The sequence below is a fragment of the Mastigoproctus giganteus genome, chromosome 13 (assembly GCF_048544385.1).
Source record: "Mastigoproctus giganteus isolate SK-2022 chromosome 13, ASM4854438v1, whole genome shotgun sequence".
NCBI classification, from domain to species: Eukaryota; Metazoa; Arthropoda; class Arachnida; order Uropygi; family Thelyphonidae; genus Mastigoproctus; species Mastigoproctus giganteus.
This window is the reverse complement of record NC_143587.1, coordinates 20524834-20550115: the sequence shown is the minus strand read 5'-3', so window position 1 is coordinate 20550115 and position 25282 is coordinate 20524834. Positions and strand designations below refer to the sequence as shown.

The 25282-nt window shown below is 36.0% G+C and overlaps 1 protein-coding gene across 1 annotated transcript in view; it reads right to left on the bottom strand.

Annotated features, from left to right (window-relative positions):
* Positions 1–25282, bottom strand: part of LOC150075838 (protein Obscurin-like) — a 598361-nt gene that overhangs the window by 239354 nt on the left and 333725 nt on the right. The window contains exons 43-45 of the mRNA XM_090387723.1: positions 16112–16308; positions 12621–12726; positions 7199–7377 (exon numbers count right to left, since the gene is read on the bottom strand). Of these exons, the coding sequence (XP_090243849.1) occupies positions 7199–7377; positions 12621–12726; positions 16112–16308 (482 nt within the window). The remainder of the gene's footprint in view (positions 1–7198; positions 7378–12620; positions 12727–16111; positions 16309–25282) is intronic.

Below are 25282 nucleotides of genomic sequence, written 5' to 3'. Positions count from 1 at the left end.
GCATGGGAGGTATATACATTTTCTGGTGATGCAGAAGCCTATGGTAGATATAAGATATAAGGTATTCTATAATCAAGTCACAAAGGAGATTAGGCAAGCTAATGCAGATTATGAGAAGTCTCTGGTAAAGAATGCCAAGAAATCAGCAAAGACTTCTTTACTTATATTAACAGTAGAAATAAGGGGTTTAATCATATTGGTCCGTTCGCTAAAGATGGTTCATCTGTTGATGATCTTGCCCAGGTTGTTGGCAAACTGAACAGGTATTTTGCATCTACATTAAAGTTGAGGAATTCTTTAGTGATGGAAATTCCAGAAGTTCATCAGAATCTAATAAGGAGATGAATAATTTTGTGATAACTGAGAGTGGAAGAGGAATTGTTGAAGTACAACCTGAAATAGGCATGTGCGATGGATCCAATTATATTAGAGAAGCAGTAAAAGAGGTAAGCAAACCCTTAGCCATAATTATGAGAGCATCTTTGGATTCATGTGAGGCCCTATGGACTGGAGAGACGGAAATGTGTCCCAGTTCTCAAATGGGGATCAAAGGGTGATGTGAGTAATTACAGACCTGTTAATGTTCTTAACTTCTGTTCCAGGGAAAATAATGGAGCCTCTGGTTAAGGAAGTAATGCAGGATCATCTAAACAGGAATGCACTTATACTGCAGTCATAGCATGGATTTGTTAAGCGGCGATCTTGTCTGACCAATCTGATTTGATATTATAATGCAGTAACAAAGGAACTGGATGCAAAAAGTAATATTAATATCATATACTTGGATTTCAGGAAAGCTTTTGATACTGATGCACATAAAAGACTGCTGTACAAATTGAAGCAGTGTGGTATTAAGGGCAAGTTATTGTTCTGGATAAAGGGATGGGTGAATGGGAGAAGACAGAGAGTGATTATTAATGGACACTGCTCTTCATGGACTAATGTTATTAGTGGAGTCCCACAGGGTTCAGTGCTGGGCCCTTGTGGTTTTCAATATTTATTAGTGATATTGATAAAGGTATATCAGGCTTAATATCTAAGTTTGCAGATAATACAAAGATCAGCAGGGTGGTTAATGACAGTAATCAGGGTAAGCTGCTGCAACAAGATATAAACAAATTAGGCCAATAGGCTGAGAAATGGCAGTTGAAGTTTAGCATTGGTAAATGTAAGGCACTACATAGATGTAGCAGTAATTCAAATTAACATACCAACTATGTGGTACTAGACTCAGAGCAGAGATAAATGAAAAAGACCTGGGGGTAATTTTGCAGTCAGATATGAAGTTCTCTGAGCAGTCCAGAGAGAGAGACTGCCAGGACAGTTTATAGAATTTTGTCTATGATTTACAGGAACTCTACTAGCAGGGACAGGGAACTGATTATCCTATTGCATAAGGCAATGGTTAGGCTGCATCTTGAGTACTGCATACTGGTCTGGAGGCCTCATTTTAGGAAGGATGTAGATCTGCTGGAATGGGTGCAGAGAAGGGCAACAAGATTGGTGAAGGGAATGAAAGGGTGGTGGTGGTCTTACCAAGACGCGCTTCAGTTCTGCAAATTACAGCATGTTGAGGAGACTAAGCACTTGTGAAGTAATCTGATCTGATCGAGGTTTTTAAGGATTTGAATGGATTGAACAAGCTCAATGCTAATGGCATTCTTCCTCTTCTTGCTCAGACTACCCACACATGAGGTGGCTTAAATTTAAATTCAGGATGGATGAACACTTACAATTTGGTTGCAGGATAGATGTGAGGAGGTTTTCCTTCAGCTAGCAGGTGGTTGACTTTTGGAACAAACTTCCATCTGGTGTTGTGGAGGTGGACAGTTTGATTCAAGGAAGAACTAGAGCAAATTATTTGAGGGAATGGACAGGTGATGTGGGATGGGTTTTTTTTGTTTGATGCTTTATAAGCTTGCTTCCTTGCATTGTATGCCACTGCTTTTACTACTAATAATAATAATTATTATTATTATCAAAACATGCCGTAAAATATTCTAATGTACTATCAGCTATAAGACTTGTTTACACAGTGAAGAACTACCTGTACCAAAACCACTGGACACTTACAATTTGGATGAAAAAGAATAACCAGATGATTTCGATAAAAAATGGAATGACTATGGAGAAGACCAACAAATTAGTGACCCCACTCATGAAGTGACATGTTCATCCTCAGAATAACACTTAATATCTCAAGAGAAACTAAATGATCTTGTTCATAATTTTAACTTATTTAAAAACCAAGCTGAACTTTTGGCTTCTAGGCAGAAAAGATGGAATTTCCTGAAAGAGGGCATCAAAATATGCTATTTTCATAAACATCAGCAAAAACACTTATACATTTATTTTCTCAAGAAGGAGATTTGGTTTACTGCAGTGATGTAAATTCTCTAATAGAAACTCTAGGACACCTGTACAATCCAGCTAAATGGTAGTTATTTATTGATTCCTCAAAAGTGAGTTTGAGTGGGCCCCTCAGTTCTTGTTCCCTCCCCCACTACAAAAAACCGGGGGCCTCCATAGCCAGGTGGGGAGGAGCAGCAGTGCGTGCCACACGCTCTTTGATTAGACCGGGGTTCGAGCCCATGACCAAATACGAAGGATGCGGAAAGATCAGGGAATGACCACCGCATATCCCGGAGCAATATGCTCCTAAAAACCAAATAACAAATAAACAAAAAACAGTAGAGATAACAAATCCAATAATGAAAACACATCACCATGGGCACCGGCAGCATTAAACCAATACAAATTCTACAAAAATATGCTCTCCCGAATGCGCTCGCAGTCTGCACAGTACTTTCACCCACCTATCATGAAACGTTGGCTTGGTTATACATGTAAATAAGTCAATCTTGACTTAATTAAGATGTTGCATGTATTCGAAAATTTGGTGAACAAAAAATTTATTCCAAAATATCCTGCTGGCACCCATGTACATCACCATCCTTTGCATATGCTATGCAAATGAAAGAAACCTCTGATAACATGAAACTTCACAAGCTTCAAGTATGAGCAGTTTTCTTAGCATATCTGTAGTGACCTTAAAGTGATTGCTCTTTTACTAGGCCTACAGCTTGACTATATCAAATATTGCCACTTTATTCTTGAATGGGCCAGTAGAAATAAGAAAACCATTATGTTAGAAAACAATGGCCTTAAAGAAAACAGTTGATTCCAGGAAAGAAAAACCATAGTATTTGTGAATTAAAATAGTATATTTACTATCCAAATAATGCAAGGAAGGCACAGGCTTTTGATGCACCAGCCAAAAAAAAAAAAAAAAAAAAATAGATAAGAAACAACAAATTATGTACTTTCCTCCTCATGTAGGTAACTATACATTAAATTTCTTTAAACTGTCAGCATTCACTACCTGCGGAAGCAACTTGTTCCAGTAATCATTAGCATTAGCAAAGGCACGTGATGCAAGAAAGCAAGCTTATATAGCATCAGCAAAAAAAAACAAAAAAAACCCCTTATTTCACCCATAAAGGCAAACTTCCACACATCTATCCTACAACTGTCTTTCCTCAATTTGAATTTATGCCCTCTCAGGCGATTATTCTGAGCAAGAGGAAGAATCCCATCAGCATTGAGCATGCTTAAACCATTCAAGTCTTTATACACCTCAATCAGATCATTCAGTCTTTATACACCTCAATCAATTTGCAAAACTTAAGTCTTTCTTCGTAAGAGCAACCCTTTGTTCCATTCTCAGGCGATTATTCTGAGCAAGAGGAAGAATCCCATCAGCATTGAGCATGCTCAAACCATTCAAGTCTTTATACACCTCAATCAGATCATTCAGTCTTTATACACCTCAATCAATTTGCAAAACTTAAGTCTTTCTTCGTAAGCGCAACCCTTTGTTCCATTCACTAATCTTGCTGCCCTTCTCTGTATTCATTCCCACAGCTCTACATCCTTCTTAAAATGAGGCCTCCAGACCTGTATACAGTACTCAAGGTGTGGTCTGACCATTGCCTTATACAAGGGGATAATCACCTCCTTATCCCTGCTAGAAAAATTCCTGTATATCATTGACAAGACACCATGAGCTACTCTTGCAGACCGTCTGCACTTCTTAGAAAACTTCATATCTGCCTGCACAATTATCTCCAGGTCCTTTTCTTTCTCTACCACTGTCAGTGTGGTACCACAGAGTTGATACGTTACTCTGGGATTACGGCTTCCCATATGTAGTACTTTACATTTGTCAATGTTAAACTTCATTTGCCACCTCTCAGCCCATCTGCTCAACTTTTCTAGATCCTGTTGCAGCAGTGTACTGTCATTAGTGTCATTAACAACCCTGCCAACCTTCGTATCATCTGCAAACTTGGATATTAAGCCTGATATACCATCATCAATATCATTTATAAATACAGAAACAACAATGGACCCAACACTGAACCCTGAGGGACTCCACTAATAACATTAGTCCGCGAAGAGCAGTGTCCATTGATTACCACTCTCTGTCTTCTCCCACTCAACTATCCCTTTATCCATAGCAGCAATTTGCCTCCAATGCCACACTGATCCAATTTGTGCAGCAGTCTTCTATGTGCAACAGTATCAAAGGCTTTTCTAAGATCCAAATATATGATATCAAAGTTATTCTTTGCATCCAGTTCCTTTGTGTTGTTGTTGTTATTTGGTTTTTTAGGAGCATTAGCAACTAAGGCCATATTGCTTCAGGGATATGCGGTGGTCATTCCCTGACCTTTCCGCATCCTCCATATTTGGTGGTCACAGGCTTGTACCCCGGTCTAATCAAGAAGTGTGTGCTACGCACTGCCGCTCCTGCCCACCTGGCTACGGAGGTGCCCCAGTTCCTTTGTGACTACATCATAGCATCCAATGAAATTAGTCAGACAAGACTTCCCCTTAACAAACATAAATGAAGCTGAATGAACTACATGGAACTCACTTAAAAACTTTATTGAATGAAATTTTTTTGTGAAATTAAGGCTGAAAATTAAGACTGAATCCAAGAAATAGTCAATAAGCTTCTCAAAGTCTATGAAGTTATGGGATATAATATAATAACACATCAAAATAATTAACTGATATGTGAGTTTCGTCAAAGTGGCAAGTAAGCAAAACAAACCAGAAGAGATACTGGAAAAGATAAATTGTGAATAAAATCGGCAAATTTCCTTACCATACTCTAAAACTAACAAAAAAAGATATTTAGCAGTAGTAAGTAATGGCAGATGATGCAAGAAAGCAAGCTTATATGGCATCAATCCAAAAAAAAAAAAAAAAAACCCCAGTTCACCCATCCATACCCTCCAAGAATATTTGTTTAGTTCTCCCTTGAATTTATTCAACATATACACAAGGCTAGGGACTCACATCTGGTGAGCATGGGCTTGGCATACCCAGGGTCCTGAGCTGGATATCATCATTTTTCTATTTTTTGGCGATTCCTTTCTACTTCTGAATCCTCTCTCTCTCTCTCTCAGGGTAACTTGGGAATTTTTTTTTTGGCTGGTGCAGCATAAGCCTCAGGCTTCCTTGCACTGGCTAATAATAATAATAACAGATGGAAGCCTGTTCCAACAATCAACCCCCACCGGATGAAGGCAAACTTTGCAAATCCATCCTGCAACCATCCTTCCTCACTTGAATTTATGCCCCCTCAAGGATGTAGTCTCAGCAAGTGGAAAAATGCCATTAACATTCAGCTTATTCAATCCAAGGCTTTGAACACCACAACCAGATCTCCTTATAGGTCTCTAGCCTTGAGATTTAAATAGATTCAGAAGATAAAAGAAAAATAAAATAAAATCTACTACTTTATTCTTTGATTCACCAAAGAATAAAGTATATGAAATATAATGTTGCATTGGTTATCTTGATCAAATATATATCTAGGATCAAACTATTTATCAAACTATTTATCTAGGATCAAACAGATCCTAGATAAATAGGTTCTAAACTACACAGGGTTTAAAATTTAGAATTTAATATGTAATTTAAAATCTGCCTTTTATCTAAAATTTACAAGTATATTATGTCTGTACAAGTGGGTCTCCACAGACCAATTTGCAAGTTGTGCAAGGCTGAAACTCATAACTTACAGGAAAAACCCTACTCCTGCCTAAAATTTGCCAATTACAGCATTTATTAAAGAGGTCTTTAGAAATTCCTCCAGTTATCAATTCAGGCCTCCCCAAATGAGTGACAATGGGCAAAACCCAAAAACCTATCATGAAGAACAGCAAACTTTAATTACTGTCATTAACTACCCTGCCAACCTTTGTACCAATAGCAATCTTAGACATTAAACTTGAAATACCTATATCAATATCATTATTATTCAAGGCCACACACTGTGGCTGTCTTCCATGACAGTATCATGGTTTCACTACTTGTCATTCATTTGGGGAACCTGATTGTTTGATTTTTGGAGAATCTGATTGATTTTTGGAGCATCATTTGATTGTCAGAACAAATTTTCATCTGGTGAATAAATTCAGGGAAGAACTAGACAAAAGATATGAGAAGTAGGGTTTTTTTTTTTTTTTTTTTTTTTTTTTGGCTAATATGAATGTGCTTTCTTGCATAAAGCCACTACTAATACTAAGTTCATTCTACTATAGACTGGAAGAATTTCTAAAGGCCTTTTCAATCAGGGCTGTATCTAGCTGATCTTGGGAGGAGGGAGAGTAGGGTTTTTTCAATATGCACAACATGTAATATGTTTCTGCAATATGTGCAATAGGGTTTTTCCAATATGTGCAATGTTGCACATATTATATGTATATTATATGTATACCTCAATGCAACAAATATCCTTAAATTTTAAAACAGGAATGAATATTTATAAATGCTTTACTCTTGAATTCTTGACATATGCTTCCAGGTTCAAATTTGTTGGTATGAGGTAAGGTATAAAGTCTTTCATGGTTGCGAATCATATTTAATTAAGCATGAATTTTAAAAAAACCCTCGAACTAAATATCTAAGAACAAAAATGAAGATATAAAGTGAAATTTTATTAATTAAAAAGTCATTAATTATGACTTTTTAATTATAAAAATCAAATTTTCAATTTACAATACATTCATGTACCAACTTCATCAGTCTGAGACTCAGTTTCACATTCTTTTAGTTTAATCTGAAATCTACAATCGAATTCTGAAGCTTCTAAAATATTATTAATAAACATAAAATAATTTACCTTTCACTGTGACCTTCCCACTACTTGTTTCAGCACCACACTCATTGCTAATTGTGCAGGAGTATTTGCCAATATCATCTTTAGAAGTTTTAGTAATGATTAAAGTAAAAGTATCAGATGCTTCTTCCTTAGTCTTTATGTGTTTTCCATCAATTGTTAGCTCTGCTCCATCTTTATCCCTGTGCATTCATGAAAGTAAAATATTTAAACAGAGCAGAATGGAATAGATTAGGCATTTCAGTAACCTTTTAGAACATGTTATTATTTAGAATATTATTGTTGAAAGGCATAGTTTAAATACAGGTTCTTGAAATTGGTAGGAATATCATATGTTACTGAACTGGTGCAATATATGTGTTATGATAAAGTATTTAATCTGACAATTTTTCATAAACACTAATGATTCCTATGATTACTGATCAACTTGGTGACTGTGCATATTTTTCACATTCAGTGGTCATTTTACATAATCACCAAGTATTAGTAGTGAGTGTTTTAATTAGGTAGAATAAGTAATTCACTCGGCTAACAAAATGGGTAGGGGGATGGTTCCTCTTTACCCTCCCCTCCTTTCTTCTGGTGGGGGAACTTTACCCCCCCCCCTGTTCCAAGGGAAGGTTTGTTTGTTTGTTGTTTGGTTTTTAGGAGCATTAGCAACTAAGGCCATATTGCTCCGGGATATGCGGTGGTCATTCCCTGACCTTTCCGCATCCTCCATATTCGGTGGTGACGGGCTCGAACCCCGGTCTAATCAAGAAGCGTGTGCTACGCACTGCTGCTCCTTCCCACCTGGCTACGGAGGCGCCCCAAGGGAAGGGGTGGAAAGTGAACCAGGTGAAGGTACCCGGTTCAGATTGCCAAATGGCATTTTGGCAGCAGAACTGCAGAATGTCTTTGTCGGGTCTTCCTATGCCATTCCTGGGACATGTTGTCCCATCCCTGTGAGGTGATCAAGTTCAGATATCTCATGATTAGCATTTGTCCTTGTCATAACTACACAAGCCCACATAATTTATCTTTTTCAGTCTGACCCAATTTCTAGCATTTCTCTTCCCCTCCCCCCCACTTTTTTTAAGGTCCCAGCCACTGAAATCTCAGAAAATTAGGTGGCAGGACCTGCCAGAGTAAATATATAAAGTACTGGTGTACCTGATCTGATTCAACAGGGCTTAGTGTGGGCAACAGTGGGTCCCATTAGGGACCCAATGGCTAAAATGCCAGATGAACAACTTCACAAAACATTACACATCACAATATCTATACACTTTTAAACCTGGCCTCTACAGTGTTCTGTAGAGGCCAGGTGTGTGTTCTCTGGTCATCAATGTATACCACATAGAGATGGGGGCAAATCCCTGGTGGCGTTAGACCCTAAACACACTATACGCTATTGGTAATGCAGTCGCAGTCAGTAACAGCAAGTATTCTTCGTAAGCATCACTGATGGAACATGTTGAGTTTCTGCACTATTCGTTCTATGATCCTCCATGTTTCACTCACATAGATCACAGTTATAGTGTTGTAGAGTCAGATCTTCATTGTCACTATCATTATGGGGGAAAAAGTGTCACCAGACAGTCATAACATGAAAAAACAACAATGGCATTGTGTTAATTTCTCAAACTATTTCAAAAGCAGTGTTGAAATAGCCTCATTTCTTTAATTTAAATTTAAGAAATTATTTAATTTATTTAAATAATTATTATGTCCATCAAGTTGATCAGTGATTATTAAAAATCACCACTAGTTTCTTACTTTCACCATAGCATGTGTATATATGTTTATTTATTTCTTAATTGATCCAGGAATAAAATATAAAATGAGGGGAGCCTTAAGTTATGACCCCTCTTAATGAATCTTCAGAGGATAAGATGGGGGGGTTATACTGATAATTACACTGTACTTACATGAGCACTGTAAATGATTAAGAAAGTAGAATAATATATTTAATAATAATATTAACCCTATAGTCATGGCACTTCTATTTGTTACAAAGTTGGTGGCAACTACACCTGACAGTTGTAAACTTTCTTTTTAATTTCTGGAAAAAGTTTGTGTTTTTTGAATTCTACTTGGAGTAGGCCAATATTTCATCTTTTCTTAATATACTGTAATACTTACTGTATGGATGTTTCAAGTTTTTAATAAAAAAAATTAAATATTTAAAAAATGTCCTTTTTGCACCTTTTATTTAAAAGAAAAGAATATATATAATGATCTTAAAAATTAAAAAATCCATTAGAGGCATGAAATATAAAAATGAGGCTATTAGCCTCTTCCATTTTCCAGTCTAAAAAATATTAAATGCTGAATGATTGACTGATTGTTTTAGGTGCATTGGCAACTTAGACCAAATTATGCCATATATATTATATCTACAAATTGTGTGTTCTCTGGTCATCAAAGTTGCCAGAGGAAAAAACCATGCTACGCTCAATTGAAACCAACTAACTCACTCAGCCACATTGTAAAAAGGCCCATAAAATTTTTTTGCATTGGCAACAGGTTTTGAACTCAGTTCTTTTCCACTCAGTGTGGGGAAGCTGACAATTATATCACTACCCAAAAGAGCTAACTGCATTAAATGCATGAAATTTTAAACATATGCATATATTTCTGTTTATTATATATATAAATAGTTTTAAAAAAATTTTAAAAATAGGCCTAGATTAAGATGTTAATATTCACAACGCTAAAATATTTTCAAAATTTATTTCAAATTCTTCCTGGTGCAATAAAATTCACAAATCACACAAAATTTTAATATTACACATGTTTCTAATTCTCTGTCCCAAGTGATTACACTTTCTGTGTTTATTATTCAAAAATAATAATGAATATTTCAAATTAATGTTTCAAGAAAATGTAGTTTGCAACTGTTAGAAACCATTAATAGCTGTTAATTCTAATAACAGATTAAATAACACTACATTCCACATAATTTTTTATAGACAAAAAATGCCATCAAAAGTATCCTTTAAATGGTTGGGCTGGAATGTTTTCTTTAAAGCACTTTTTCAATAAACTCTTATCATGTTTTTCCTATGGTGAAGTGCAACATTGTTTAATCTGTTATTAGAATTTAAAAATATATATATAATAATAAAAATAAAATACAGGTTAAAGGGTTTCATTATCTGAGTGATCTTTCCATCACAAGGAAAATTTAAACATCTGTGATAACATGAATAATCACAATCCATTTATCAAATTCACTGCGAAAAAAATCAGGTAACTCCATACCCTTCCTCTGATTTTAGATTCAATAAAAAAATAAGTCTGTGAAAGAAAGTTTTCAGAAGAACAGATTCTAAATGCTATCTACACTACACCTTTAACTGCCTATACAGGCTCAGACCAATATTTTTGGTACTGTAATCCAACAAAAGAAACAATTGCAGCATATATATCCATATACACTATCTCTTTTGTTTCATTGCTTATCTGATACTTCATAATCACATACTACAAAGATGTTAGTGAGAAAGAAGTCACATTTTGAAGAAAAAGAAAAATCACTAACATCTAATATACTTCAAAATGACACAGCCCCACACTATTCTTTTAACCTTAACTAATCCAAGGCAGGGACACAAGAAAAGCAGAAATATGCAATTGGCATTTGAAAAGTTTGTGGCCTGAGTATGATGAGTTTATTTGAGGAGTCTGGTAGCATGTTACCACTTTAACACAGTCTCCCTTTGAGTCAATACACTTTTGCCATCAATGCTGCAATGCATTGATTTCAGCTGTGAAGAAAGTTTTCTCTTGGACCTCAAGGACTTCAACTTGGGCTTCAACAGCCGTTTTCTGGAAAAACCTTCCTTCATACGTATTTCCTGAAAATTACAGTCTACAGAAGTTCAAGTCCAATGTCAACAAATATCTTCTTTCGTCTTCTCAACCTCCGACCCAAGCATGGTACTAATTACTATAGGTTCTAATACCTCTCATGTTTGGGGTTTACATATAAAAAAAAAAAAAAAAAAAAAAGGAATGCATCCACTGCAGCAATGACACCACTCTCAGTAGAAAAATGGATGTCAGCCAGGTATTTTTTCAAATTAGGAAATAGGTGAAAGTCTGATGGTGCTAAACCCCAGAGGTCATATCTGGTAAATATGGGCTTGGCACACCTAGGGTCCTGAGCTGGATATCATCATTCTTCTCTTTCCTGGTGGTTCTCTTCTACCTCTGACTCTCTCTCTCTCTCTCTCTCTCTCTCTCTCTCTCTCTCTCTCTCTCTCTCTCTCTCTCTCTCTCTCTCAGGGTAATTCAGAAATTTTTTTTTGGCTGGTGCAGCATAAGCCTCAAGCTTCCTTGCTAATAATAATAATAATAATCTGGTGATATGATCTTACAAGAAAAGATTTCACAAGTGATGCTCCACGATTTCAAAGCTGCATCCATGCAGTTCAGCCATAGCAATGGCAGACTTACGAGCATGCATGTTGTCTTGATAGAAAAAGATTCCTTTGCTGAGTTTTCCTCAGTGTGTGTCTTTGATGCCTCATAAGGTCTATGAAATATGCCGCTGTGATAGTGTGACCTTTCTGAAGGTAATCCACTAGCAATACCCCATGCACACCCCCAAAAAACCGATGCCAATACCTTGCCAGTACCAACAGAAAAAATCAAGTTAGCTTTCCTTTGGCGAAAGGGGGGGGCGCCTCCATAGCCAGGTGGGAAGGAGCAGCAGTGCATAGCACACGCTTCTTGATTAGACCGGGGTTCGAGCCCGTCACCACCAAATACTGAGGATGCGGAAAGGTCAGGGAATGACCACCGCGTATCTCAGAGCAATATGGCTTTAGTTGCTAATGCTCCTAAAAAACTAAAATAACAACAACAACAACAGCGGGGAGGGGGGGGGTAGCTGTGTTTCCACTGTTTTGACTGCTCTTTATCTCTGGCTGAAAGTGATGGACCCACATCTCAACCATGGTCAAAAAACTTGTAAGGAAATTTGCTGGATCTGCTTGAAAACAATGCAAATGTTCACTTAACTTGACAACTCTTGTACATATTTGATTTGCTGTTAAGAACTTTGATATCCATTGTGCTGACACCTTTTTCATAGCAAGAACCTCTGTTATCATGTGGTAAACACATTCAGATGAGATGTCCAAGATGCTGGCAATGTATCAAACTATCATTCAGAAATCACTCATCACCAGATCATGCACACTGTCAACAACTTCTGGAGTGAAGGACATTGCAGGTCTTCCACAGTGTGAGGCATCTTCCAGGTTCTCTCTCCCTCCCTCCTTTAAATTAGGTACAGAAATTTTTAACGCTGTATCAACCCTTTCATACTCAGGCCATGAACTTTTCAAACCCTCCCTCATATTTAACAAAACAGACTGATCCAAAATTGGACAATATGAGCCCACAACTTGAAAATAAATGTATCACTACAAACCATTTAACAGATGGCTTGGGATGGCCAGCAATTTTGACAGTTAATGATACCTCTTCTCCCTCTTCCACCTCCACATCCTTCAGACCTTGAATGAAGGTAGGTGGAGCTGCAAATAAAGACAAAAAATTACTAATAACTAATATTAACACTTAAACAATAGCTTTTAATATAAATAGCACAATACAATATAATATAAAGATGAGTAAGTACCACCTTTAGGTTAGCTAAATGGAAATAATTTAATTACACACACGTGCCTAGACTAACTTAGATTTGCTGTACCTCACCAGATTTAATAATAATAAAAAAAACAATAACTACTAAATTATTGGAATATCAGGTACTACTATAATTGCCTTCTGTAACTGCATAGCTGTTGATAAAATATCAAGGCTATAGACAATGAATTTATTGCAAAAATGATTAATTTATTTGGCATATCACTAAACACTAGATAAGCATCAGTGCTGCCCTGTCAATTAAAATTCCGAATTTCTAAAATAATTATGAGAATCCGGAATCAAACTGCTTTACTTATAATCTTAATATAATACGTAAAGTTAACAAGGATTTTTTAGTACATGTCTCTTAAAATCTATATCAAATTTTGCTTTAAAATATAAACTTTGATGAGATGATCCTGGTTAAAAATGTTATTTTCAATATTTTCATCACCCTAGTGGTAGACAGATAATGAAATTACATTTTTGTAATAAGTAGTGTTTTTCTTATATTTAATATCTGAGGTGTAGGATTTACCCTTTATAGACATACTGCTGTGTCAGGGATATGTCAAGTCAGGCGTGACAGTAAATCTGCCCATCAAATATAAAATTCTACAGCAAAATGGATATTAACTTTTTTTTTTTTTTTTTTTTTACAATTACTATGTTACAGTTACCACTTGCAGAACTTCATCAATTAAATTACATTAAGAAACTCAATGAAAAAAGCAAGGAACAGTAAAAAAGCCTTACTGTGAATTAAAATTAAAAAATGGTTACTATCAGAATTTTTGTAAAGTTTATTATCAGAACATCTGACTTACTTTCTGCTTGTTTTGAGATTTCATAGATCACTCCTTAAACACAAGAAACTATTTAGTGAGGGAAATTACAGTAAAGAATCAAGGATGAAAAAAAAAAAAAAATGTGCTCCATATCTTTTTAAGGTTTTTGAGAAATAGAAAAGATATCCAACATATAAGATTTAATGCCTGTAGAAGTACAGTAAAAGAGAGATAATTCATAGAATAACAAAATTACATATCAATTTATGTAAGTTCATTTTTACATGCACTCATGAATGCAGTGATGTCACATTACCAAACTTGTTAATCATTATTGTTTGATATGTTTATGGTGATGAAGTATGTTAATTAATCATTTTTGCAAGTGAGTTTCTGGATTATATTATATGCAATCTGGATTGAATTTTTTCTAGGAACTTGGAGGTTTGCAAAAACTGAAAAATAAAATCCAAATATTTTTCATAAAAAAAAATTGAGTAGAATTGAAGAAATACATAAAAAATAAAAACTCATTATTAATTTTTTGATTAATATATTTTCTGTTTATATATGTATTATTTGATTCAGTTTCATCAACCTCTGGATCCAAATTGCAGAGCATTTCTTCAGTTTTGATTTGTGTAAGTCCACATTATCTGGAATCTTGTTGAAAGGGTACACTATTCTATGCCAATTTTTGAAAAAATACTGTAAATAGAAATATACAATGAGTGATCAATGAATTATGACCACCTACCTAATACTGTGTTGGGCCACCATTCACATGGATAACAGCTTCTATTCTCCTCGGCATTGACTCCACTAGATATCTAAAGATGTCTGTACGATTTGCAGCCATGCTGCCTGCAAGGCTTTCCACAGTGACAGAATAGATGACAGCTGAGTGTCCGTACACCTCACTTTCCATTCCAAAACATCCCACAGGTGTTCAACTAGACTGAGGTCAGGTGAATTTGGAGGTCAATCAAGATGGATGATATCTTTACTGTGCTTCTTGAACCACTCGGGCACAGTGCGGGCCCAATGGCATGGTGCATTATCATCTTGGAAGATCCCCAGGAAAAATGCAACATAGCATTTTACTGGGTGAGATCTCCTAAGATCTCACCCAGTAAAATGTTTGTCCATACACCCAGAGGTCCTAGTTCTTGCCAGCAAAACATGCCCCATATTGAGCAGCCACCTGCCTGGATAGTGGGCACACCATGCATGGTGGTTTCATGGACCCGAGGCTTGCACCACACATGGTATGTTGCACCAGGTATTTGGACTCATCCAACCAGCACACTCATTTCCAATCCTCCAGTGTCCAACTAGCATGCTGTTGATAACACCACAAAACTCACCATCAACAATGATCAGTGGCAAGGAGAGGGTATCTCTTGGGTCATCTGCTGTAGAACCCCATACATCTGAGTGTGTAGCACATTGTCATTTGGGGTACTGTTATATGGATATGTCATATGAATCAAGTGATGAATATGCTGAATCTGGTTCAAATGCATTTGTTGGCATTAGAATGCTACAAATAACAGTTGTCAGCATTACTTGGAGTGATGATTCTTCACATGAAATCCATTTACTCAGAAGCACTGCCTACTTGCTCCAGTGCCCAGAGAAGCACCCCAAGGCACAAATAAAGGACCTCACAAATATAAGCAGCAGAGAACATGTTAAAAAAGAGATGGAAAAAATACAATAGAAACATATGTCAGTAAATCAGTTATATGTGCATCTACAAGTTTAGCAAAAATTAGACATTTGAAAATTTTGGTGATAAATATTAACATATGCCAAGCAATGGGGATTTAGGAAGAAGTTTTTGCATTGAAGGATTACATGTGGGAGTACTACAGAACACAGTGAGAGTGACTTGAGAAGGATTGTTCCAGTGTTGTATGACAAGAACCACAAAAAGTCAGCTCTCACAGATGAGAGATATATTTAGTAAACAAAACCATGACAGTAAATATCATTTGCTGTTTAATTCTATTGATAAATAGAAAACAGTTAGTTTGTAGATCCACAAAAAAATATATTTTGTAGGTCTACAAACTAAATTAAATAGAATGTCATCCCAGGAAATTACATGACGTGAACTGCCAAAATGCATGTAAAAATAAAAATTTAATCATATTATAATCCTCTGCACTCCAAAAATCTTTGATAGACTTCTCGTGCTGAAAGCCCTCACATAATAATATTTTCTTCGTAATAGCAAACTGGATAGTTGGATTCACTTAGTGAAATGAGAAAACAGTTAAAGTCTGGCATGATGTAGCCGAGAGGTCAGGAGCGTGAGTGCAGTAGCACGCATTCTTCGAGTGGACCAGAGTTCAAGCCAGTAACTGCTAAATACGATTAACATTTGTATTGATGATTTATTGTAAACTCCACTGGCCTGGTGGTCATGCCGGAATATAAACAAGAACATTAGTAATATATATACATACATACTTACAAGTTTTTTTCTCATCTTTTGTAACTGTCAGTTGCCCACTAGAAGAAGCTTTTCCAACTTTATTGGAAGCTTCACATGTGTATTTTCCTGCAAGGTCTGATGAAGCAGATTTCACCTTCAGTGTATATGTGCCTGTGTCCACATCTTTTAGCAGCTTATAATTCTCACTCTCATCTATTTCAACATCTCCAATATACCTATAGAAAGGTATTGTAAAAAATATACATGAAAGAAATGATTGCAGTTAACTGAAAGAGGATATTATTTATTAAAAATGCAAACTATAGTTGTTTAATATATAAATCAAGTTTCCACCAATCTAAAAGAGATCATTAGAATTTCAAATATTCTTTTCAATGATAACTATATAAATATGCAATCAAACACCTAATAGAAGAAACTGTCTTTGATTGCAATAGAAGAAACAGAATAGAGGCACTTAAACAAACAAAACAGATTCTCAAGATTCTCAAAAGTAAAAACTAAGATTGAATTGTGCAATACACATGAAAGCAGGATATAGCATGGCTTTTCTTTATAATTTAATAACTTTTATAATTAAAATTTTAATTAATGAAATTTATAATTTATCAAAAATTACTGTTTCCAGAGTTTTAACGGGAAGATTATATCAACTATAACTATTACTACTGCAATAATAATTTGTGATATTCCTTTTTTAATACGCAATCCCATCAAAATATTATATTTGTGACTACTATGCAAAAACAAACAAAAGAGATTCTCAACATAAAACCAAGACTAAATTGAGAAATACATATGAAAGTGGAGCAGAGAGTTTTTTCTTTATAATGAACTGATGAAAAATTACCAAGTTTCCGGAGTTTTAATGGGAAAATTACTCAACGGTATCTATGACTATATACACAAAAGCAGTACAAATGCTAATAATAAATATTCTTGATGAATTATATTATTTACATCATAAATATTTCAATATTTTATTTATAAATACTTTGTTATCATGCTAGTGACTTATTACTATGTCAGTAATAATTTGTGATATTACTTTTTTAGCATTAGCATTAGTAGAAGGAAATGATGCAAGAAAGCAAGCTTATACAGCATCATCCAAAAAAAAAAAACCCTCCATTTCACTTATTTATTCTCTCCAGTAGTTTGTCTAGTTCTGCTCTGAATTTATTTACGCTATCAAACTCCACAACAACATCAGATGGAAGCTTGTTCCATAAATCAACCACCCACTGGCTGAAGGCAAACTTCTACACATCTATTCTGCAACTGTCCTTCCTCAATTTGAATTTGGCTCTCATGTTTAGTCTGAGCAAGGTGAAATATCCCATCAGCACTGAGCTTGCTCAACCCATTCAAAGCATTAAACAGCTCAATCAGATCACCTCACATGTGCCTAGTCTGCAGATGCTGCAATTTGCAGAACTGAAGCCTTTCTTGGTAAGAGCACCCCTTTGTTCTCCTCACCAAACTTGTTGTCCTTCTCTATACTCATTCCAACAGCTCTACAATCTCCTTAAAATGAGGCCTCCAGACCTGGATGCAGTACTCATGATGTAGCCTAACAATTACCTTATACAATGGGATAATCACCTCCTTATCCCTGCAAGCAAAATTCCTGTATGTGATTGACAAAACCCCATGAACTGTTCTGGCAGCCTGTCTGCATTGCTCAGATAATTTCATATCCAACTGAACAATTACCCCAAGTCTTTTTCATTTCCACTACTTTCAGTATAGTACTTTTTTTTTTTTTCTTTGGTAGTTGTTGGCGCATCGGCTTCTGTGACCATAGTGCACCTCCCAAGGTTTTTCGCAGTACTTTGATCCAAGCCCGAGGCGGGATTCAAACCCGCGACCTTTGGGTTGCCAGGCAGGCACTTTACCCACCCGGCTAGCCCGGTCGGCAGTATAGTACTATAAAGTTGGTACATTACTCTGAGGTTACTGCTACCCATATGCATTACTTTGCATTTGTCTTAAGTTGAAGCTTAATTAATATTAAGCTTTAATTATAATTTCTCTGTGTATCTGCCTAACTTTATCTCCAGTTCAGTAGCATGCCATTAACCACCCTGCCAACCTTCATATCATCTGCAAGCTTGGACATTAAGCCTGATATGCTTATGTCAATATCACTGATATTATAGAAAACAAGAATGGCCCCAACAGATAACCTATTAGTCTGTGTATCCTCCCATGCTAGCAGTTTTCCGACCCACCTAACACTGCATCGATAGCATCAGCAAATATTCTTGCATCCTTTCTATTTGGCACCTCTGTAGCCAGGTGGGCAGGAGCAGCAGTGCGTAGCACATGCTTCTTGATTAGACAGGGGTTCGAGCCCATGCCCACCAAATACGGAGGATGCGGAAAGGTCAGGAAATGACCACCGCATATCCCCAGAGCAATATGGCCTTAGTTGCTAATGCTCCTAAAAATCAAATAACAAACAAACCTTTCTATTTAAGTGTATCCCATCCCTGTAGAAGCAGGGATTGAATATTTAATATTTCTTAATCAATACTCTTACTAATAATTTTTAATACTCTTTCCCATCAACATTTGGGTACCTTCATCTAATGAAGGAGATGGGCTGTGGAAAAGAGCTATTGGCATTCCAAACAGGACTAAGTATACAAGTGATGTTTCTGGACTTCAAAACTAGTGATCTGCTTGAATTGGATAGTTGAAAATGATAACTGAATGTATATTCTAAGCCTTACAAAAGGATTGTAACATGTGCCCCTCTATCAAGAATGAGCATGAAAATTTTATCTAGAATGTGATATACTACAGTAAACACACAAACCTGCTAAGAATACCAATTGCCAAAATGGCATTTGGTATTCTTTATAATGTATATTTCAGTCATAATGCATGTTATTCCTGTTTCTGTTGATTTGAAGTGGATTTTTGGTTATTATACATATTAATATGAACACAGCTTTGCCCACTCAAGAAGTTCTAATGAGCAACAGAAACTGTAACTCCTGGTTTAACAAACAATAACATATCAGGCAGGAAATGCAAACAATTTGTATGCAAAGTTCCAACCTGAATCATATCAAATATCTCTGGTATGAATTTCAACATTGTGACATATTGACTTTGTTGCTTTCCACCAATTTGGAAAGCTCTCAGTTTGAATCTCGTTATGAACTAGAGGAATTTCTTAAAGGATGTTTTACTTAAAACTGTAGGTAGTTAAAAAAGAGTCTACTGTCCTTTCACTTATCTTTAGTGACATTCAGATTTCTAGAGAAAATTACACATCTCTACTAGGAATTATCCTAACTTCTTACAAATCCCCCTTGCAAGAAGCACATCACAAATATTACTTCTTCTGCATCCAAAAAAAGCAGTTTTTTATTTTGCTCTTGGCATTAGTTTTCTTCTAAGCAACTTTAACTTCTGCAAATAACTCAATCTGCACATGACAATATTTAATATTTGTGGTTGTTATATTACCTTTACTTGTACTCAACAGTGTTTATAAGAAATAAATTTGTGATGCTTGATCCTCTATATGACTATATTTTAATTTATTTTATAGTTAATAAATTCATTATTTCAGTTAACTTTCCCAACAATAATCACTTTTGATTCAATTATATTTTAACAATTAAAATACTAAATTTACACAATATAGTATTTTTTTTTTTTCACAGTTGGGTTTATCTTCTAATTAAATTAGTAAACAGAGGAATAGTATATCCTTTGCATTTTTCAGCAGCCAGCAGAATTTTGAATGCCACGCGTAAATGCTATAATTTATTTCATAAGCCATATAGTTTTCGATATATTAAAATAATTCAATTTTTATCTCCTTTAAACTGCGTGGAAATTCAGACAGAATTGCTTTATTATTCTCAAACCATCAGAGCTTTGCCAATTAAAATGACTTTGTCCTGTATTTTAAACAAATAGCAAAATAAATACCTATTATAGAGAAAAATAAGAAACACTAATGTCCCACTAAAATAATGCAACAATTAATGTTATTCTTGACAAGATCTAATTCTGCACAGTTCTGAATATTAGAGTACCTCAATATATATAGGTTAGTGCAATTGCATCAGTTTAATTTGTAGCCATCTACCAAAAACAAAAAGTCATCTACTGATGATGAACAGTACTATACTTTATAGTCTATACTACTGTACACTATCAGGCATCTCTCATATTGTAGAGTTATACTTCATAACTGGGTTGCCACTATTGCAACACCAGGGTACCTGTCCACCCACCAATGATTGTTTTGTTTGTTATTTGGTTTTTAGGAGCATTAGCAACTAAGGCCATATTGCTCCAATCCACCAATGAGAGGCCAATAAGCCTCAAAACGGTGCCATCTGGACAGTGGTATCTGCCAAGAATAAGTAACATTAGTCTTCTCCACTGGTGAAGCATTAATTATTCGAGGTAGTGCAATACCATGGAAACTCATTGTGAAGGTATTCATAATATGAGACATAATTAAAATGATGCCAATTTAACTACTTTGGTAGATGGCTATGAATTAAACTGATGTAATTGCACTAACCTATACGTTAATCATTCTACCATTTAGCATGAGGCTCTTGCCCTTAAATACTTTATAGTACCTCAATACTTAGGTGACAGAATTGCACTTTGTGAAGTAAAACAGCAGCCAGCTGTTCTACTTAAGCACTGCTTTCAAATAAACATGAAAATAATTACTTCTTTTAAGCCAATAACCAAAAATATATGCTGTTATTTTATATTATTGTAGCAATACTATTAATACTACTACTACTAATAATAATAATAATAATATTAAAATTTTTACAGTAATGTAAAAGCATATCTTTTTGGTTATTTGTTTAAAAATAGTTATTTGTAACTGTTTTTATGTTTGTTTAAAATCACTGCTTCTCAAGACAATTTGTGATTAAGATCAAGTCAGTTGAAGTCCTGCTGACTCCAAAATATGACAAGATAGTCCTCGATTTATTAGTTTATTTCACATGCCATACAGCTCTTGCTATATTAAAATAATATAAATTATCTTCTAATTATTATGAAGGAGGACTGAAAAGTAATGCCTCTTAGTTCATAAGCTCTTTGTTAGAGCTTATGATTTCACTCATTTTGAAGCTAAATGTTAAAAAGGCACCTGGGATGGATTGGATCTATATAATTATATTAAGGGAGGCAGCAAGGAGATAAGCAAACTCTTAGCCATAACTATGAGAGCATCTCTGTACTCTGGGGTAGTTCCTATGGACTTGTGATGTAGGAATGTATCCCCAATTCACAAAAGGGGATATGAGTAATTACAGACTTGTTAGATTAACTTTTTTGTTCCAGAAAAAATAATGAAGGTTACTGGTTAAAAAGGTAATACAGTACTATCTAGACAGGAATACAATTTTACTGAAGTAACTCCAGGGGCTCACATCTGGTAAGTATGGGCTTGGCACACCCAGGGTCCTGAGCTGGATATCATCATTCTTCTTTTTCTTGGTGATTCCCTTCTACTTTTCTCTCTCTCTCTGGGTAATTTGGAAATTTTTTTTTTTTTTTTTTGGCTGGTGCAGCATAAGCCTCAGGCTTCCTTGCATATGGCTAATGATAATAATAATAATAACAGCGATTTATGATATTTATGATTTTTCTGCAATAGCCTAGCAACTTAGGCTATTGCAGTAACAGCATGGCTTTACTAAAGGACAGTCTTGTCTGACCAATTTGATTGGATACTATGATGCAGTTGCACAGTAAATGGATGTAAAAAATAATTTTAAAATCATATACTTGGAATTCAGGAAGCTTTTGATACTGTTGCACATAAAAGAGGGCTGTATAAATTGGAGCAGTGTGACCCTAAGGGCAAATTACTGCTATGGATAAAGAGATGGTTGGGTGGAGAAGACAGAGAGTGGTTATTATTGGACACTGCTCTTCATGACTAATGTTATTAGTGGAGTCCCCCAGGGTTCGGTGTTGGGCCCATTGTTGTTGTTTTCTATATTTGTCAATGATACCAATGAAGGCATGTCAGGATTAATGTCCTAGTTTGCAGATGATACAAAGGTTGGCAGGTTGGTTAATGACAGTAATTAAGTAAGCTATTGCAATGAGGTCTAGAAAAATTAGGCCAATGGGCTGAGAAATGACAGTTGAAGTTTAACATTGACAAATGCAAGGTATTGCACAGGGGTAGCAGTAATTCTAGATTCACTTACCACTGTGTTGTACTATGCTCAGAGCAATGGAAAACAAAAAAGATCTGGGGGTAATTGTACAGTCAGATGTGAAGTGCTCGAAGTAATGTAGACAGGGTGCCAGGATACCTCTTGGGGTTTTGTCAGTAATATGCAGAAACTTTGCTAGCATTGATAAAGAGGTGTTTATCCCATGTACAAAGCAAGGATAGGCAGCATCTTGATTACTGCATACAAGTGTGGAGGCCTCATTATAGATCTGCCGGAACAATGCAGAGAAGTGCAATGACATTTGTAATAGTAATAGTTATGTAACAGTTAAGTGTATCAGCTTATGTAGCATCAGCCAAAAAAAAAAAAAATTCATATAACCATTCCCTCTAAATGTTTGTCCAGTTCATCCTTGACTTTATTTAAGTTATCAGCTTCCACAACAACAAATGGATGTTTGTTCCAGAAATTAACCACCCGCTGGCTAAAGGCAAACTTCCACACATCTATTCTACAACTTTCTTTCCTCAATTTGAATTTAAGCCCCTTAGGTTCGTAATATAAGCAAGTGGAAGAATCACATCAGAATCCAGCATGCTCAACCCATTCAAGGGCTTATACACCTCAATCAGATCACCTTTGAGGTGCCTAGCCTCCAGCTGCTGCAATTTGCAGAACTTAAGCCGTTCATTCCCTTCACCAATTTTGTTGCCCTTCTTTGTACATACTCAAGCAAATCTACATCCTTCCTAAAATGAGGCCTCCAGACTTGTATGCAGTATTCAAGGCATGGCCTAATCATTGCCTTATACAAAGGGATAATCACCTCCTTTTCCCTGCTAGCAAAATTCCTGTATATCATTGACAAAACCCCTTGACCTGCACTTGCAGCCTGTCTGCATTATTCAGAAAACTTCATATCTGACTGCACAATTACTCCCAGGTCTTTTTCATTTTCTACCACCCTAAGTGAAGTACCACACAGTTGGTAAGTTCCTCTGGGGGTTACTTCTACCAATATGCAGTACTTTGCATTTTTCAATGTTAAACTTCAGTTGCCACTTCTCAGCCCATCTTTCCAAATTTTGTAGATCCTGTTGCAGTAGCACACTGCCATTACTGTCATTAACAACCCTGCCAACCTTTGTATCATCTGCAAACTTCGACACTAAGCCTGATATACCTTCATCAATATCATTGATAAATATACAAAACAACAGTGGGCCCAACACAGAACCCTGTGGAACTCCACTAATAACATTAGTCCATGAAGAGCAGCATCCATTAATTACCACCCTCTGTCTTCTCCCACTCAACCATACTTTTATCCATTGTAGCAACTTACCCTTAATACCATTCTACTCCAATTTTTACAGTAGTTTTACATGCGAAACAGTCTCAAAAGCTTTCCTGAAATCCAAGTATATGATATAAAAATTATTTTTTGCATCCAGTTCTTTTGTAACCACATCATAGTATCAAATCAAATTTGTCAGACAAGACTTTCCCTTAACAAACCCATGCTGTGTCTGAGTTATTGCTGCAGTCTTGTCTAGATAATCCTGCAATGCATCTTTAACCAGTTTGTTTGTTTATTTGGTTTTTAGGAGCATTAGCAACTAAGGCCATATTTCTCCGGGGATATGCTGTGGTTATTCCCTGACCTTTCCGCATCCTCCGTATTTGGTGATCACGGGCTCGAACCCCGGTCTAATCAAGAAGCGTGTGCTACGCACTGCTGCTCCTGCCCACCTGGCTACGGAGGCACCTCTTTAACCAGTGACTCCATTATTTTACCCAGAACAGAAGTTAAACTAACTGGTCTGTAATTACTCATGTTACCCTTCGAAACCCCCTTTGTGAATTTGGGATACATTGGCATATCTCCCGTCAGTGGGGACCTCCCCTGAGTCTAAGGATGCTATCATAATTATGGCTAAGGGTTTGCTTAGTTCCTTTGCTGCCTCCTTTAATATAACTGCATAGATCCCATCCATCCCAGGTGCCTTTCTTATTTTTAACTTCAACAATTTCTCCTCCACTTTGCTCTCAATTATTACAAAATCATTAAGCACCCTGCTACAATTTGATAACCTTCTGGCATTTTCCTTCCTTAATAACTCCTCATGTGTGAATGTAGATGCAAAATACTCATTCAGTTTGCATGCTATCTGAGCAGGATCATCAACAGTCGAACCATCAATATGAAGTGGACCAATCTGATTCATCCCCTTTCTTTTTAGAGTTTATATAAGTAAAGAAACCCTTGCTGTTTTTCTTAGCATCCTTTGCCAAAGAATTCTCGTAATATGCCTTCACTTGCCTAATCTCCTTTGTTACTTGATTACATACTACCTTATATCTGCCATAGGCTTCTGTGTCGCCTGATAATTTATATGCATCCCATGCATTTTTCTTCTCTGCCACAAGTCTCATTAGTTCATTTGGCAACTATTTAGGCCTAACCCTTGAACAATATTTCTTAATAGGTATGAAATATCTAGTAGCTTCCACAATAAATTCCTTGAATGCTTCCCACTTATTCCCTGGTGAAATTAATAAAAATATACTAAGAAAGGCTTCAGTTCGACAAATTGCAGCATCTGAAGACTAGGCACCTGCAAAGTGATCTAATTCAGGTGTTTACGGCTTTGAATTGACTGAGTAAGCTTGATGCAATGGCATTCTTCCTCCTGCTCAGATATTATTATTATTATTATTAGCTGTATGGTGCAATCTAGCCTGTCACTTTTGCTGCACTAGCCAAAAAAATTTTTCTGAATTACCTGAGAGAGAGAGAGAGAGAGAGAGAGAGAAGTAGAAGTGAATCACCAAGAAATAGAAGAATGATGATATCCAGCTCAAGCCCATACTCACCACATGTGAGCCCCTGGGTGGGCATAAATTCAAATTGAGGAATAATGGTCACAGGATAGATGTGCAGAGGTGTGCCTTCAGACAGTAGGTAGTTGATAGTTGGAATAAACGTTAATCT